Source organism: Catharus ustulatus, chromosome 7, assembly GCF_009819885.2.
Source record: "Catharus ustulatus isolate bCatUst1 chromosome 7, bCatUst1.pri.v2, whole genome shotgun sequence".
Lineage (NCBI taxonomy): Eukaryota > Metazoa > Chordata > Aves > Passeriformes > Turdidae > Catharus > Catharus ustulatus.
Window position 1 is genome coordinate 13,722,712 of NC_046227.1, and position 16,476 is coordinate 13,739,187.

At 38.7% G+C, this 16,476-nt stretch overlaps 1 protein-coding gene across 2 annotated transcripts in view; it reads left to right on the top strand.

Annotated features, from left to right (window-relative positions):
• Nucleotides 1-16,476, top strand: part of RAPH1 (Ras association (RalGDS/AF-6) and pleckstrin homology domains 1) — an 86,843-nt gene that overhangs the window by 16,498 nt on the left and 53,869 nt on the right. For both annotated transcript variants that reach the window (XM_033064492.2, XM_033064493.1), the window contains exon 2: nucleotides 16,020-16,139. In XM_033064492.2, coding sequence (XP_032920383.1) covers nucleotides 16,020-16,139 — 120 coding nt within the window. The remainder of the gene's footprint in view (nucleotides 1-16,019; nucleotides 16,140-16,476) is intronic.

The window sequence follows — 16,476 nt, forward strand, 5'->3', positions numbered from 1 at the left end:
TAAGGGTTTCAGAATTTCATGGTGTGTTCTGGAGGGCTGTGAAGAGGTGTAAGAGGAAGGGTGCTCTCTTGCTTCTGCCTGAAGCTCATTGCTTACTGCACTCAGAGGCACTTAGCTGGGTGCTGGTGGTGCCAGCTGATTGTGAATACTCACCTGAATAAAGCCACATACAAACATTAAAACAAATGTGAACTCAAGGATTATGGCATAATCATTTTTGTATAAATGCTGCAGAATATTTCTTATGCTGCCAGAAAAGGCAACCTTTATCAGCTAGTTAATATGTATGGTTCAGACTACAAGAAACTGAAGTGGCTTTAACTTCATGCCTACTACTTAGTAGTAAACTGCATGGTTGTAGCTGCATCCAGAGGAGTTATTCATAGAATTACAGTTTATCTCAAGTTGGAAGGGACCCAGTAAGGATCATCGAGTCCAACTCCCTGTGCCTCATAGGACTACCTAAACCAAAACCATATGACATGACTTCAGAGCATCATCCAGATGCTCCTTAAACTCTGGCAGGCTTGGTGCTATGACCGTGCCCTTGGGGAGCCTGTTCTAGTGTCCAACCACCCTTGCTGTGAAGAACCTTTTCCTGATGTTTAATCTGAACTTCCTCTGGTGCAGCTTCATGCCATTTCATACCTTTTCATGTGGCAAAGGTACATTTGCATTCAAGGGAAGGTTGTCTTGTTTGTTCCTGACAACTTGGGAAAAGAGCTCTACAAAGACAGGCCTGTTAAACTGTCAGCCCCTTCCAATTGTACTGTTTAATTGGAATTGATGTTGCAACAGCTATTCAGTTGTACCTTTGTCATCAGTTCTATGGTGCTTTTTTCTGTGGGCCTTTGCTCATGTACAAACATTCAAATGTTATAAATACTTGGAGACTATTCTAGTGATTAGCTTACATTGAAAAGACTTTTATTATATAAATAGTATATATTTTTAAGTTACAAATATCTATACAGACATATTTTCGAATAGGCATGTTGCCTTTGGGTTGCTTCTGAGATAACTCCACAGATACATGCAAGGTTCTGTGCTTACAGAATAAAGTTTTAGTTTGCAGAAACATCTGACCTGTGCTTGTAAGCATTTAATGAAAAAGTGCAAAAGGTAAGATGATGTTTTTGTGTTTAGCTACTAATTTGAAAGCTAATAGCATGGGCATGCTATGTTTTCATATCTTGCGCCTCAGTGCTACAGAGTTTAAACTGGAAGTTTTCTGTGTTCAGAAATCTTAATCTGTTTATGGATGGTAATGCTTTGTGGGTTTTTTTCCTTGTTCCTACTTCTGTGTCATCTTCTCTGGGAATCAACTTGATATTGAAAAGTACTGAAACGTGAAGTGCTTGTAATAAAAAGTACAAGCTTTAAACATGTCTGTAAAGTACTTAATTCATTAAGACTTGTCATTTTACTCATTTGGTAAAAATTGATCCAATTTTAACATAATGCAAATTCAGCAAAATTATACTGTTTTTTTCAGTACCATACATATGTGATTCCATGTGCTCTATGGCAGGTAGCATTTGAAAATTTCCCTGTACTAAAGGCAAAGATAGGCTTTTCTGTTTATTCTGAGCTTAAGAACATAAAAAATTGCTTGAATCTTACAGTACGCTCTGAACTTGAAGTGGAGTTGCAGGTTACAGGTGAGCCTGTTACAGGTGAACTTGCTGTTCAAAAAGGAGAAGTCCCACGTGTTTCTTTCCCTGTGCCTTCTCCCAGCTGTCTGGTATGAAACCAAAAGAATGTGTTGGCTCTAAAATTTGTCCAGTCACAGGGCAATCTATTGCTGCTTTGCGGCCTCAGCAGAAAGACTGTTTTGGTGCTGCGAGTGTTGAGTGGGTTTTCTGATGGTTTAGAAGATTGAGCAGGTTTGGTGATGTTCTAGGGCAACATACTAATGGATGGAGAGAGAAGAAATTTCTTCCTTTTCGTAACAGCAGCGAGGTGTTAGCTTGGCTCAGTCTTTAATATGTAAATTGTTGTTTTGAACTGGAGGAATGGGAGCTTAATAAAAGTAAAAGGCACCAGGAAGGTTTGTAGAGACATTTTTCCAAAGTCTCCTTTGAAAGTTACTGTAGAAAGTTTACCCTAGAATAGAGAGAAAGATAACTTCATAATTTTATTGCTTCTGAGCCAGTTGTGTTAGTGTTTTCTAAATGCAAAGAAAACCTCTATCCAAAATGTGTTGTGGTTTGTTTGTTGTTTTTCATGAAATATTCTGCAGCACTTAAATGCTGATCACAATAAGAAATTGAGTGAATTTCACAAATGTGTTGCTAAAAAGTGTGTGCAGATTTATTCAGCTGATAATGGTTGGGGGTGTACTTGATGAATGCATTGATGCTGCAGAGCAATGCAGGCTACCCCTTTGCCATTGACATGTTTCTGAGAATAGGGCAAACCGCAAGGATTTGCTACTGGAAGTGCTATAACCTTGGTGCTCAGCTACTTCATCTGAACAGATGGCATATTTATCCAAGGGGAGGACAGGAAGGAAGGAGGAAGAATGTGCTGCAGCCCCTCCTTTCCTATGTGACTGTAACTCTTGGGTATGCACAGCTCAGTGTGTGTTTTCAGGTGAATTTGTTTCTGGAGGGGCAAGCACAAATGACCTGCTACCTTTAGCATTTTACACAGCCTGCTCCCAGCTTTCCTTTGGGAAACTTGAATGTGGGCCGTTGAAATTATTTTGAAAGTTACTCCCTTATCTATCTTGAGAAATAGATAAGTTGTGTTCACCTGTGGCTTCTCAGTGAGTAGCACATCCAAAATGCAGCGTGATGGAGGAGAGCCTCTCTGGGCTGCCAGGATGACAGTCACAGAGTAGCATCTATCAAAAGAAATAATCCTGCCTTTCGCTGCTGAGCATTCTGTGGAAAGGTGCTCTGTGCTAAAGCCCATGAGCTGCCCTGCTGAGCACCATTCTTAACTGCTTGGAAGCTGCTGGACCCTTGAGGTTCACAGTTCAGCAGTGAGAGGAGGTTATCCATCCCCAGTCTGATGACTGCCATGAAGTGTCTCATTCCTGTCCCTCTGAATTTATATCTCAGCATGGAAATGAGAATAGTACATAGTATTTTTCAGACAGTGTGACCCTTGCTTGGAAGGCCCGATGTCGAAAAAAGCTCAGTCATTTTTGTTGTATGTGAAAAAGGAAAGAAAGTTGCACATAAAACAAGTTGAAGTGTTACTTTAAGATGCTTTTGTATCAATCTGGTCTAAGAAATATTACTTTTAAATACTTTTTTTTTTTAACTTTAAGATTATTTTAGTCAGCCTATGCGGTTCTTTTTTATTTTCATCTAAATCTATCCTACCTTTACCACAGCATCAGACTTGGGTAGGAAATAGAATAATTGAATATTAAGTGACAGAATTTCCAAGAATGTTTGTAAGCAAAACATAAAGTGAAACATAATGCACAGCATGTATCTATCTGTGTGTATAATAGCTGCTCTGAGCCACCTGCTTAGGATTATCCTCCACTGAACTAAAAATGTCTTTAGTTTAAATGTTTGAGGAAAGATAATTTGAGGAAGAAAATTTGAAACTTAGGATTTTATGTGGCAGTATGGGCTCTGCTGATTTACTTGGTTATTTCCTCTTTCTCCCCTGCCCCCTGTTGCAGTAGCAAAACACTCTGTCTTTAGTTTTCATATGCAAGAAAAGCTTCATTCACAAAGCTACCAAGTGTGGTGGCAGCAGACTTTACAGTAGTTGTTTATGTGACTCAGTTGCTGAGCTGCTTAGACAAGGTCTCTGCAGCTTAAGATCTGAACAGCATTTCTTAGGAATGCTGGCCTAATCCCTTGAGTTTAAATACTTCTGTTTAAAGTCCTTCTTTAACAAAACCCAGCTGTCAGCTCCATCTTCCATGATTCTTTTAATGTGTAGAAATTTCATGTTTGCTTCCTCAGTGACATAACTTACACTGTATTTTTTTTCTTTTTGCTATGGAAGGTAATTTCCTTACTTTTTCAGGAATGTGTGCTTTAAAACATTGATTCTGTGTTAAATATTTACATTTGGTCTTAATCTTGAGGCAATTAAATTCTAGATAAAGTCTTTTGGTATGCATCAGTTGGTGTTAACTGGCTTTTAGACTTCTCTAACCTTTGACATAGCAAAACTTTTTTATGTTGAGGCTGCTTTCTTGCTTTAAATGCTTTTTTTTCCAACGATTGGTACCCAGTAGTAGTGTTTCTCCCTGCTTCTCTCCCTCACTTTCTGGTGCCAAGATTTACTTAGAAATTGAAGTAATGCAGCTTTTCAGTATGAACATACATCTTTAGAGAATATCTTAAGTAGACAAAATTAATTTAAAAATTTTAAAATAGTTTCAGGAGGCTTATAAGCTAGAGATCAAGGTCAGTGTTCAATAGGCAATGTTTAGATTCCTGTTGAAAGTCTGTGACAAATTTCATAGCCTTGTACCTCCAATTGCTAATACTGGCTTGAGCTATTATGTGGACTTCTTGCTTTAAGATCATTAAAACATCATTGAGAAAAAGGATGTTGAATTAACAGTAGAAGAAAAATCCCTAGAGAAGAAAGTATTAAAAAGAAAAAAATGCCAGGAGAACTAGTGTCAGTTTTCTCTGGGATTTTTGTTTGGTTTAATTTTGGGGGTGGGACATTGTTTCTTTTGCTGGGGTTGTTTTTGTGGGGAGGGGTCAGGAGCTTTGGAGAGAGTTCTTCAGTGACTTTCTGCTAAAATGATAAATAAAAATTAAGTTGTATTTTCTACTTTTATCAACGATGGGCATGTCTTTCTAAATCTGCTCAAGACTTTCTCCTCTTCAGGAATTTGTGCAGGCTTTACTAGACAAAAGTGGTGGCATCCAGCTGTGGCATCTTGCTCAACTAGATGTCACTTAAAATTGCTTTGTGGATTAATTTCACTTCTGGAATGGCTTCTCTTTTACTTTCTGAGGAGGAAAAAAGAAGAGTTGAGCAAGCGTAGGACTTCCTTCAGGTGATTTTTTTTTTTTCCCCACTCACCTGGTAGAATTCTCAAAATACTGGATTCTTAAAATATCACCAAGGTAAATGGTGAATTAAAGTTCATGCAACAAGATGTTGACTTTCTGTCTTACTATTGTGTGTGGGTGTCTGAAATTTTCCTTAATCACCTATAAGACCCAAGAGAAGATGCTGATAAAATACTCTCTCTCAGCAATGATTTTCCTGCAGTTTTGACATTCATATTTTTCCACCTATATGCATATCATGAGGAACTTGTCTGTAGTTTCTCCTTTTCATGCCACATAATTGCTGCCAAATTCCATTGTGTGGCAGGGACCCCTTCAGCCTACATGCCTCCCATCACTGTGTAGTGAGCAGTGCTGATTTACTGCCAAATGATCCCCTCCCCTTTTCTTTCATAGAAAACTACCCCTTTCCTTCCAGTTTTGACTGCTGGGACTCATCTCTGTCCAGAGCCTCACATCTTTCTTCTAGATACACAAGGCTCTCTCTCAAGCCCTTCTCTCTCGGCTCTGCTCGTTAAATGCAGTCCTTCCAAGCCTCCCACAAGACACAGCTCTTGCATGAAAAACCTCTCCTTACATAGTAATTCCATTTCTCATGGTAACCTCGTGGTGCAGTATGTGCTTCCTCTTTTTTGTCCCCCCTTGTCTACCTCTCACACTTTATTAAACACATGTCCTTCTGCGCAGCAGTTGGTGATGCAAAGGAGTGATGGGAATAGGAAGGGGTTTATGTCTCTCCTTACAGTTTGCTATGAAGTTGGAGGATGAAAGTTGACTGCCAATTGCAGTACTTAATCTGGTCTTATTAGTGGCTTAAAATATAAAATTAGTTGAGCCGGGGTAGCCTGTTGTAAGGGTTTAGATGTGTTTATTTTTGGTGTAAGGTAGTGTTCTTCTGCTCAATTTGTTAGATGTGGGTTTACAGTAAATCAGATGTCTTCTAAATCAAATATACTTTGTCCGTCTTAAAGAAATGTTTTGACCAAAAGATTATTTCTCTATTCATTCTCTAAATGTTTTTCTATGTGATGTCTTTTAAGGTCATGCTGTTTTGTCATGGCTAGTTGTAAACAACAAAATGTATTGACTCTCAAATGCTGAGAATGAAATACCTATATTCTTTAGAGGAATCAAACATTCATTTTGTGAGTCTTTGAACAATACACAATTGTGGGTTTGATTTTTTATTTTTTTTTTTTTTTTTTTTTTTTTTTTAGTGTAAGAAATATATACCCTGACATAAAAGCAACCTGTGAAGAATGTTGTTTATTTATCATAGCTAAGGCATTACTCATCTTCTGTTTTTTGAGCCATGGTTCACAGACTGTCACTAGGTCCTTGTGGAAAGGGGTTTGGCAACTACTTCTGAGTCTAGATATTACCCACATCATAGAGATTGCCAGTGCCTGCTGTGGTATCTTAAGTGAGCATTGGCATAATGCTTATTTTTAACCTTTGAGAGAGTACAGTAAATTCACGAATACAAGCCGCACTGAGTATAAGCCGCATCTCTGGGTGTTGGCAAACATTTCGGTTTTTGTCCATAGATAAGCCGCACCCGAATATAAGCCGCTTTGTCGTTCGCAGCGAGGACCCGCGTGCAATTAGTAACAGAACGGTGGGAGGGCGGGGTTTACTGGCTGAGCTAAGGCTGTGCAGGCTCGGCCCGCTAGGGGCTGCTGACGGGGCCAGGTGGCCCAGCACAGTGCTGCAGCTCGGGGCCGGCCACCGCTGCCACTGGGCTCGGTCACCCCGGGTCGGCGCTGCCCCACGGTGGCAGGCAGGGACGGAGCTTCCCCCGCTCCTACGGCAGCGGCGGCGGGCGGGGACGGAGCTTTCCCGCGCCCGTGGCGCCGGCGGCGGGCAGGGATGGAGTTTCCCCGCTCCTGCCGCGGCGGCGGCGGGCGGGGACAAAGCACCCCGTCGGCTCCCCGAGCTGCGGCAATGGCTGCGCGGGGCTCCCGTCGGCTCCCCGGGCCACAGCAATGGCTGCGCGGGGCTCCTGTCGGCTCCCCGAGCCGCAGCAATGGCGGCGCGGGCTTCTCCCCCCCTCCCCGCGCCGCGGTAGGGGCGGCCCGGGTCCCCCCTCTCCTCCCCGGGCCGCGGCAATGGCGGCGCCGGGCCCCCCCCCGTTTCTCCCCTGGGCTGTGGCAGAGGAGGAAAGAGAGCTCTCCCGCCTCTCTCCCCGCCCCCCGTGCTGCCTACAGGGAGCCAGGCTCCACCCGCAGTGCAACAGAGTAGCGATTTGTAACAATCGCAAAATGCCGACTTTGCAGCTACTCGGCTCAGCACTCTGGCAGGCACTTCTGAGGTTGTATTAGCTGCTCCTGTTTATTAGCCGCATTTCTGGTTTAGGAGCAAAATCTTAGTCAAATTGGTGCGGCTTGTATTCGTGAAATTACTGTACCTTGAACAAAAATTATTTTTAAAATGTTCTAAAGCACAGAGTAGCTCAGTCTTATGAGGAAGTACTCTCACCTTCATTGTAACTTGACCTATGACCTAAGTTATTTTCTTACATTTCCCTTTTCCTGGTTGGTTTGATCATTTATTTATACCATTGGTAACAGTAAGCACTGTTGAGATATTCAACTTTTATGGGTAGTTGACAATTGCTTGGTTTATTTTGCGTTCTTATAGTTGAAAGAAAGCTTAGTGTATGTATAAAACTTAGTTTCTTTGAATATTTATTCCTGGTGGAAAAAGACCCCTTACAGACACAATAGACCAGTCTGTAAAAGGATGTGAATCTTTGAGTGGTTGGTTGGCCAATGCTTCTTCTCAAGTGCAGCATGATCCTGAAAGTGCTGCTGTTAGCCTGGTCATTATTATTATTGGGCCACAGCTGCAGGAATATTTGGGTATTCCCTGAGATCTGTGCGTAAGGCCAGATATTAGAACTGAATTCATACCTATTCTCAGTCTGCTTGTTCATATTTATTGTTCTTTTTTGGGCATCATTCCAAAGATAAAACTGAATGCAAAGAGATGCTACAGCAGTGTTTGCGTTACAATAACCATATGATGCAGATTGTGGAAAATTGGCACTAATGTAGTTTCTGAGTGTAGTCTGCCTACTGAAGACAGGCTATATACTGAAAATTATCTGGTCTCAGCTGGTAAATCTAAGATGTTGGCTTCTGCAACTAATTTGTGTTACTTTACAGAATGTTATTTTCCTTTCTACTTGAAAAATACTTTAGCTAAGTCAAGTTTTATTTTTATGATCTAATTTTTGTTATATAGTTTTCTTCAGGTTGTCTTCATAAAGACTGTTTAGTGAGACATGATGTAATCTAGGATGCTCTTTCTGTAGGAATTCTTTTAATGTCCACTTGGGTACTCTGGCTGGCATCTTGGTTCAGGAAATGGGATACTGTGATTGATAAAGCCCCTTCTTTTCAAGGCAGCATCTGTTTGGCTAGATGTGAGTCAGGCAGTGCTGAAATATATTGGAGAGAATAAAGGTTTTACTGTGTGCCTTCCCAACAGCGCAAATTTCAAATGTAGTTAGATTCTTGTCCTGACATTTCTGTAATTTTTGGTGTTTCCCTTATCACACAGGGAAGAAGATCTTATAAATGTATTTCAGGGCACGAGGAGGCACACTTTGGGCACAAATTTAAAATTTCAGGTTGCAATTATGGAAAGGAAGAGTAAATATAAAATAATAGTAATACAAAAAAGCTTAAAACCAGAAACCAGCCATATGGAATACAGGATATTCTACTTGATGCACTTTTCATTTTATCTCTCAAAGCTTTCAGGCAAAGAAGGGGTGGATGGGTGGGTATTTTGTGGGTGGTTTTGCTGTGGCACATCAGAATGATTACCCACTGCTAGAAATCAAGATGATGAAGTAAGCATTCTGGTATCTTCAGTGTGTTTATTCCAGGAAATTGTGTGTGCTAATGTCAACTAAAGTTAGGGAGTGTACAAATTCTACTTAAATACAAACAGAGCTGCTAAGGATGTGAATATGGAAAATAATGATTTTCTATTTCTTCATGCTGCTAGCCAAAAAGAGCTTGATTCTTTCATATACTCTGTGAAGAATACTGAGTTGTCATATCTGTGTCTGCTTTGTTCTAAAGATTTGGTATTAAATCTGTGGAAGACCAGGGAGCAACTCTAGTATGTTTTATTTTCCTGGTTAGAATCTCTGGGGGTGGTTGAACAGTCTGTTAGAATCTGAAAGGGAAAAGAGTGCTTTCATGAACAGCTCTAAGTTTCAGAAAACCTGTATTTGCTGTATACAGCACTGATGTGTTTTGGGAGATTCCAAAAGCAGTGAGACAATTTGCTTTGATGTTACAATCCAGTATCTGGTGAAGATTTTTTTTCTTCTTACAGTTGCTTTTTCTAGCAATTGTTTCATTAGCAGTTGTTAAAATGTAAGTTATGTGTTCACTTGTGTGCCATAAATATTTATATAACAAACTTATAAATAATGTAAAGAAAAATATTTTTATGAGCTTAGTGAAAAAGGTTGTTGTTTGACTGGGCTTGAAATACAAACAGCTTGAGGCAAAGGCAAGTTCTTGTACAGGCATGTGCCTAATTTTAAGAGGAGCATTAGAAATCACGCTGTGGATGTTTGAATAGCTGTTACTTTCAGCAACCTTCGTTGATCTTTTATTAAAACTGTAGCTTGTGTGCAGTTCAAAACATGCATTTTCAGACAGCACATTTCTTTTCTGTGGTTTCAGAGGTACATTCTTGCAAGTTGCGCAGATCAGTGGGCAAAGGAGGGAATATTGTGGGCTGTCCAGTTTTGCATCTCCCAGTTAAACCTGAAAATAAGACCATAAAGTAAAGATACTTGGTTTTCAGACATGCTGGAGTTCTGCAATCTAGACAAACTGCCTGATACAAAGTAAAAGACTTAAAAAGAGATATATTCAAACTGTACATAGCTTTGAAACTCTTTAAGTGTACTCTGGTATTGTCTTTCTTCTCCCAACTCTGAATAAGTCTTGTACATTGCATATTCTGCCCTTGACTTCCTCTGTTTGAAAAATAGTAGTTATTGCTAAAGTACAATGACCTGTTTTAATTTTGAAGAACAACTTAAAGACCCCAAATGTGTAAACATTTGTTTCTTTTTTTTTGTTTGTTTTTGCCAATGCTATTTTCAAGTTGCTACTAATTAGTTTATTTTTAAAAATAAGTGTAGAATTAAATAAAAGTAATTTTCCAGAGCTATATTGAGTCCCTTCCTTAACAGTTGGAATGTAGTTGAGTTGGACAGGACAGATCAATTGAATTGTGGCAGATAATGTGCTGATATAAAGAAAAACACTTTAATCGGCTGAGAATTAAGGGAAGAAAGGTAGAAAATAGATAGTAGACTTAAATCCAAGTCTGTCACAGGAATAATGAATGCTTCATACATACACCTTAATTATATCTGCAGCCTATTGACATGTGACTGAATTTTGTGAAACTTACGTTGATGTCCAGGGTTTCAAGAGTTTGCCCACAGTATTTCAGAATATTCATTATGAAAGGTCTCTTTGCTTTTAATGAAGTGTCTGAAGATTTATCTTTTATCAGACATTCAGTGTGTTTTCACCTTGTTCTGTTAGTACCAAGTCTGAAAAACTATTGCCTGAAGCATGGTTTAAAAAAAAGAAAAATGAAACTCAAAGTTGGCTAGAAATAGCATATTGAAACAGACTTTCACTTGACATAAGATTTTTTTCATTTGGAATGTTCTGAATTTGAATTTTTTTGGCTGACAGATTTGTATCTCAGTTTTTGAATCTGAGAGGCATTGGAATGTCTGTGCTCCAGAAGCCTTGGGATGTATTCAGCTATTACTATGCTATTTGAAGCTTAAAGAAAACAAATGCTCTTTTGTTCGGGTTTTCATCTGGATTACTTTTAACATAAACTGGGTTATAGAACATTGGATAATGCACAAAGGCCTTCCTATAACTTCTAATCCCCCTCCAAATATGTCTTTCAGGAGTAATTATTTTCAGAATACTTTATGCTTATTAAGAAGAAACACAGAAATACTAAAACAAGTGATCTGCACTGTCATTGGCTCAGTGTGCTGTGGTATTAAATTCAAAGGAGTGTTAGTGTCAGTTATAGCATAAGAATCTCTGACTGAAAAGTGTGCTAGATCTGATTGGTCCCTGTCACATGGGCAGAGTATTAATGTATGCAAATAAATGTACATGCTTAGAGTACCTATTGTTATTTACCATGACTTTAAATATGGAAATGTCTAGAAACATGGAAGAGGGATGTGAGCTTTACCTGTCAGTTTTATGACAGCATTTTAGGGTTATTTTCTGTTCAAGTAGCCTTGTTTCTTTAAGCAGTCAGGTGACTGAGTATTGGAAAACCTGCTAGAATCCTACTGTGATACTTATGTATGCACTTGGTGCTTATGTGCTCATGTGGTATATTAGTGTAGTGTTCTATCGTGTACAACTTTTTAGCCAAAATGGAGATTGTTATAATAATACAGGAATGATCACAAGTGAAGCAACTTGGGTGTCCAGATGAGGTCTATAGAGAGTACATTTCCCCAGCTAGGCTATGCTGTATAGTTCTTGAGGCTAGATTTTAAAATGCAGAAAATCAGTTATTTCTTGAGATGTTGTTTCAGACATTTGTGTCTTGTCTACTGCATCTCTAAAATAGCTTTTTAACAAATGTAGTAGTTGTTTTTAGAATGCAAATTGTTTTTTCAAGAACAAGCTGGACCTTGTGGAAGCTTGTATTTAAATTATAAGAAAGGTTGGAGTTGGAAACATCAGTTGCCTGAAAGATGGTATATTTTCATTTTGGGGTTTTATGCTGTTAGTTGATTTTGAACATACTTAAGCATCTTTAATTCAAAATTCTTACTACACTGCTTCTGAAATTCTAGCTACTAAACACATTCTTGTTGCCAACCCTTTATGCACATTAGTGTTTCCAGTTGAACTCAGAATTCTGTTTTTCTTTCTCTTAGTCTTTGCATCATCAGTGAATTGCGGTATAGAGGAAGCCTGCAACTTAATTATTTTACAACAGCTTTTTTTTTCAGTGCGGAGTGTTTTCTTTATAAGGAGATATGGTTAATATAATAAAAAATTCATTTATCTCAGTCAACTTGGTTGATTTAAGGTAGGATCTAATGTGTCAACATGCAAATGTGCAGGATAGAGTCTCAGTGCAAGACACTTCCCTCATGCCAGAGTCTCAGTGAAAGTCACTTAAGATACACTTCTGATAACTCTGTCCCAAAGCTTTTGATATAATACAAACTGTTTCTTAGTTTCAGAATTCTGTGGTGGTGTGTTTTCTTGAAAATGTTGAAATGGTATATCTGAAGTGTTGCTCTTGGGCTTTCCATCTTTTCTCATGTGTTTTAATACGTCTTGCGTGTCCTGGCATACTAAGAATGTAAAAATCCTCTTGAAAGAGTAAATATTTCTAGTTTTTTCCCATAAAGTTTTTGTTAGTTTTGTTTCTTTACACTGTAATTTAAAATAGTAGGTTGTGATTAAATGTTACAACTGGTAACTTCTAATGAAAGCCTTAATATTTTTTCATAATCTAGTATTAGAATACTGAGCTTCATGCATTTAAAGGTAAAATCTAATGAACTGTTTTGGAAACTAGACCACTGACATAGTTATTATGACTCTACCTGTTTAAATAGCGTTTCAGACACACAGAACTGACTGTCACAGTCCAGAGTGGATAATGAAATGATGCATAGACCATGCTTTAGTGCAGGAAGCCTCACTTCCATGTGAAAGACTACATTGTGTTGATACTGTATTTTATCTAGGTTTCCCAGAATGATGCTGCTCATTTTTAATGTTATACTTCGACATACACTTGAAAGAATAGAAGGTGAAGTGTTGAAAAATAACTTGAATCCTGAAGTTACTTTGGCATGCCATCTGGTTTGAGCTAGGCAGAAATAAAAACTATTTAATCTGCCCCCCTGCAAATGTTTTAGGAATGTAAGTGGCTTACTTTATGGCGTCACATCAGAACCATGATCCTTTCTGCATTTTTTTCATCTGATTGAATTACTCCTTTAACAAAAAAACCCCAACCCTACTAAACAGAACACACACGACCTCTTACCCTTATGCTGGTTTTATTTCTTGTTATATATAAAGATGTTGCATCCTTAGAAAGGTGTCATAACTCCTGCGTAGATCATAATGTACTAAAGTGCAGTGCATATTAGCTGTGATCAACAACAGTGAGAAAGAAAATGGCTATAAAAAGGAAAATTTGAAGTTTTTAATTGGAACGTGCACTTTTTTGAAGTGGTTAATGTTTTGAGTTCTTATGCCAAGAAGTTCACATACTGCTTTCTGAGCATTTTATCTCTGCCCTCATTTATTAAATTAATTCTTTAATTAATGTCCTTTGGGATATCTTCCAGTTCTGGAACTTGTACTAAGATTTCCTTTTACAGAACTTGCAACTTAATATTAGCTGTTTCTGAAGCGAAACACTAACCTCTGTGTGCCTTTTGCAAGTAAATGTTGACAGACTCATAGGAAATGCAGCTGACGTTAGGAAGCTTGGGTGGGGACTACAAGGAGCTGGCAAATACTACGGGGTTCAGTGCCAGACATGCTGACACAACAGTACTTCACTTGTAAAAGTTTTCTTTAGGCTGCTAATTCTGTCTTCAGAGTAACTGGAACCAAAGCAGTGTCTGTGATGCCAAGTTAAAATAGCTAAAGTAACAGTTTATTGGAAATTCAGAACGCTTTCCATGGCTTAGATCCTCAGAAATATTAGTAAAAAGAGCAAGCTTCCTTGTTAATGAAAGGGTGAGTTATGAACAGTGCCATACAATGAATGCGCTGCAAAACAAGTCCATCTTACTAGAGTGAGTGTCAAAAACAGCTCAAAAGAGGGAAAGGCTAGCATTGTAAAGTATCTGTAAATACTGTGTTCTGAGTGATTTATATCACAGTTTCCATTTATTTGAATTGCCAGTTCGTAGTCATATTTTATAAGGCACCCTTTAAATAGCTTCCTTTAGCTTTCAGATAAAAATTCTTTTCTTCAAATGTATCTGGACATTGAGAAATGCTATGTGAGCACTACTACTGCAGTTTGACCATGTCACCTTAAGAATAATGTGTTTTGTCTTGAACTTACAGTATTTTTGGTCCATGTAAGAGCTTAAGAAGTAGTAAGGCAAAGCTTTGAAGCGAGGATAAAAGTGGAATACAGCTTAGGTTTGCTTTGCAGAAGTTCGGGAGAGTATGAGTTGCCGCTGCCATACTGTCTCCAGTTTTGTATGTGGGAGGACTTGCAGGAGGCATCATGAAGAAGAATGCTGGGGAAGGCATGCCTGGCTTACAGAATATAAAAACTGCTGCAGACTTGGTGGGAGAATGCAGCAATATTACATAAGCTTTTTTATATTTGTTTTAATTTCATCACCCTTAGATTTCAGGAAGTGCTTCCTTTTATTCCTTGGAGTGCAGGACTCAAAGCAAGTATAGAAGAAAGGAAATTCAGGAGGTGAATTTAATCTGTCCAGTGTTTGTGCAGTGTGCCATGAAAAGTTAGCTTTAATGTTATTGCCTCTTTTAAGGTAGGCACATGCATTGTGCTCTCCCACAAAAGTAGAAGTTCAAATAGGAGACTGGAGCAGCCTTGCCTAGAACAGCTGGATGGCAGTATCTTGTGTCCGTGGGAGACATTGGCTTCTGCTGGCCTCAGAATTACAGATCACCTCTGAAGTTTCCTATGACCTATTTTATCAAGTTAAAATGAAATAAAAACAATATAATAAGAAAAGACTATTTTTAAATCTTGAAGGGGTTTTTTTGCATGAAAACTGTCATATAAAATAAAAAGTGGTTTAACCAGCTTTTTCTCTGAGATCACCTTAGTCATTTTTCATAACATGCCTTATCAGTTTGACTATGTGATGTTGGACATTGATGTCTTTCAGACCAAGATTTATCTTTTCCTGAAGAGTAGCTCTTAGTTCATTTTTAAATCTACAAAATGTAAACTGGTGCTTTCTGAAACCTAGGTAGCAAGGAACTGTGTAGCCCATGACTTGACTAAATCAAGCTATTCAACTCACCATTGATTTTTTTTTGTATAGCTCTTGCTGGGGATGTGTTCTCATGTCTCTGGACATTATGTATACCTAACTGCTTCAAAATTATTACCTAGATTGTTACCTCCCCCCAAGTATGCAAATTCTCTTCCTGAACCAGATCCTGTCTTTGCCAGTATGAGTGTACATAGAAAGGCATGTGTGTCTTAGCTGTATAAAAGGGGCTGGAAGGCATGTTTGGAAAAGAGATTTAAACAAAAGGTTATTTTTCTTTGAGATAGTAACAGAGAAACTTCAGAGGACATTATCTTGGTCACAAATTTGTTAAATGAAGGAGGATCTGAGAGATGTTGTGGTGACTCTTTGCTTCCGGAGAGAAGTTCCTTTGTTGAATAAAAATAGTGCAGTATCACTGAAGTGATCTGGTCAGTGTCCAAGATTTGAACTGTCTCAGGAGATGTATTGCTGACATTCTCTGTGGACTGTTCAAGCATTTTTGTTTACAGATTTGTAGAGTGATCTATTTGCAGTGCAGTGAGACTGCACTTCCTGTGGTTAAATGCTGTTGCTTAACTGTAGCCAGCTGAATTCCTTGGACAAGAGTTGGGTATTTGTAATGTAATGTCAATAGGTTTTGCCAACAATAGCTGGCAATGAAGGCACATGCAAGGCTAGCATGAATTTCTGATGGTATATTAGATACTGTGAACTCTGTTCTTAATAATTTTCTGCATCATTCTGACAAAAGTGAGCTGCAAAAATGGCTTTGCAATTATCTATTACAACTTCCATACTAAGTCTTTACCAGTAAGCAGGAGTTTTTAAGAAGTTTATGGATGGACATTGGCTTTGATTTAGGACCACTTTCAGAAACATGGTAGCTGACACCAGTTTTCTTAGGCACTGATAAGAAAGTCTGAGTATCAACCTTTTTTTTTTTTTAACCCCAGATGGAGCAATTGTCAGATGAAGAGCTTGACCATGGTGCAGAAGAAGATAGTGATAAGGAAGATCAGGATCTCGACAAGATGTTTGGGGCCTGGCTGGGTGAACTGGACAAACTCACACAGGTGAGGGGTGTTTCAATTATCTCACAGAACAATTTTTTTAGTTAGTATTATGTTTCTTTTCAGTTGGATCCCAACTGCTTGACACTGTCACTTGCAGCAAGGCAGACCGTAGTCTGTGACCAGTTCAGTAGTCTTTAAATGTTTATAAACTGGCTCGTATTCCCCATGCCAAGGTTGTTATTCATTTTGCACAACTTGCTAGTTTGATGTATCACAAAGGGTATAGTTCCTTCTGAGAATTGCTATTTTGTCCTTATGTATGTAGAGCAACATGGACTTCAGCTGACAAGAGAGAGGCTGTGTCTCAAAACACCTGGTTTGACATGGTCCAGCTGTG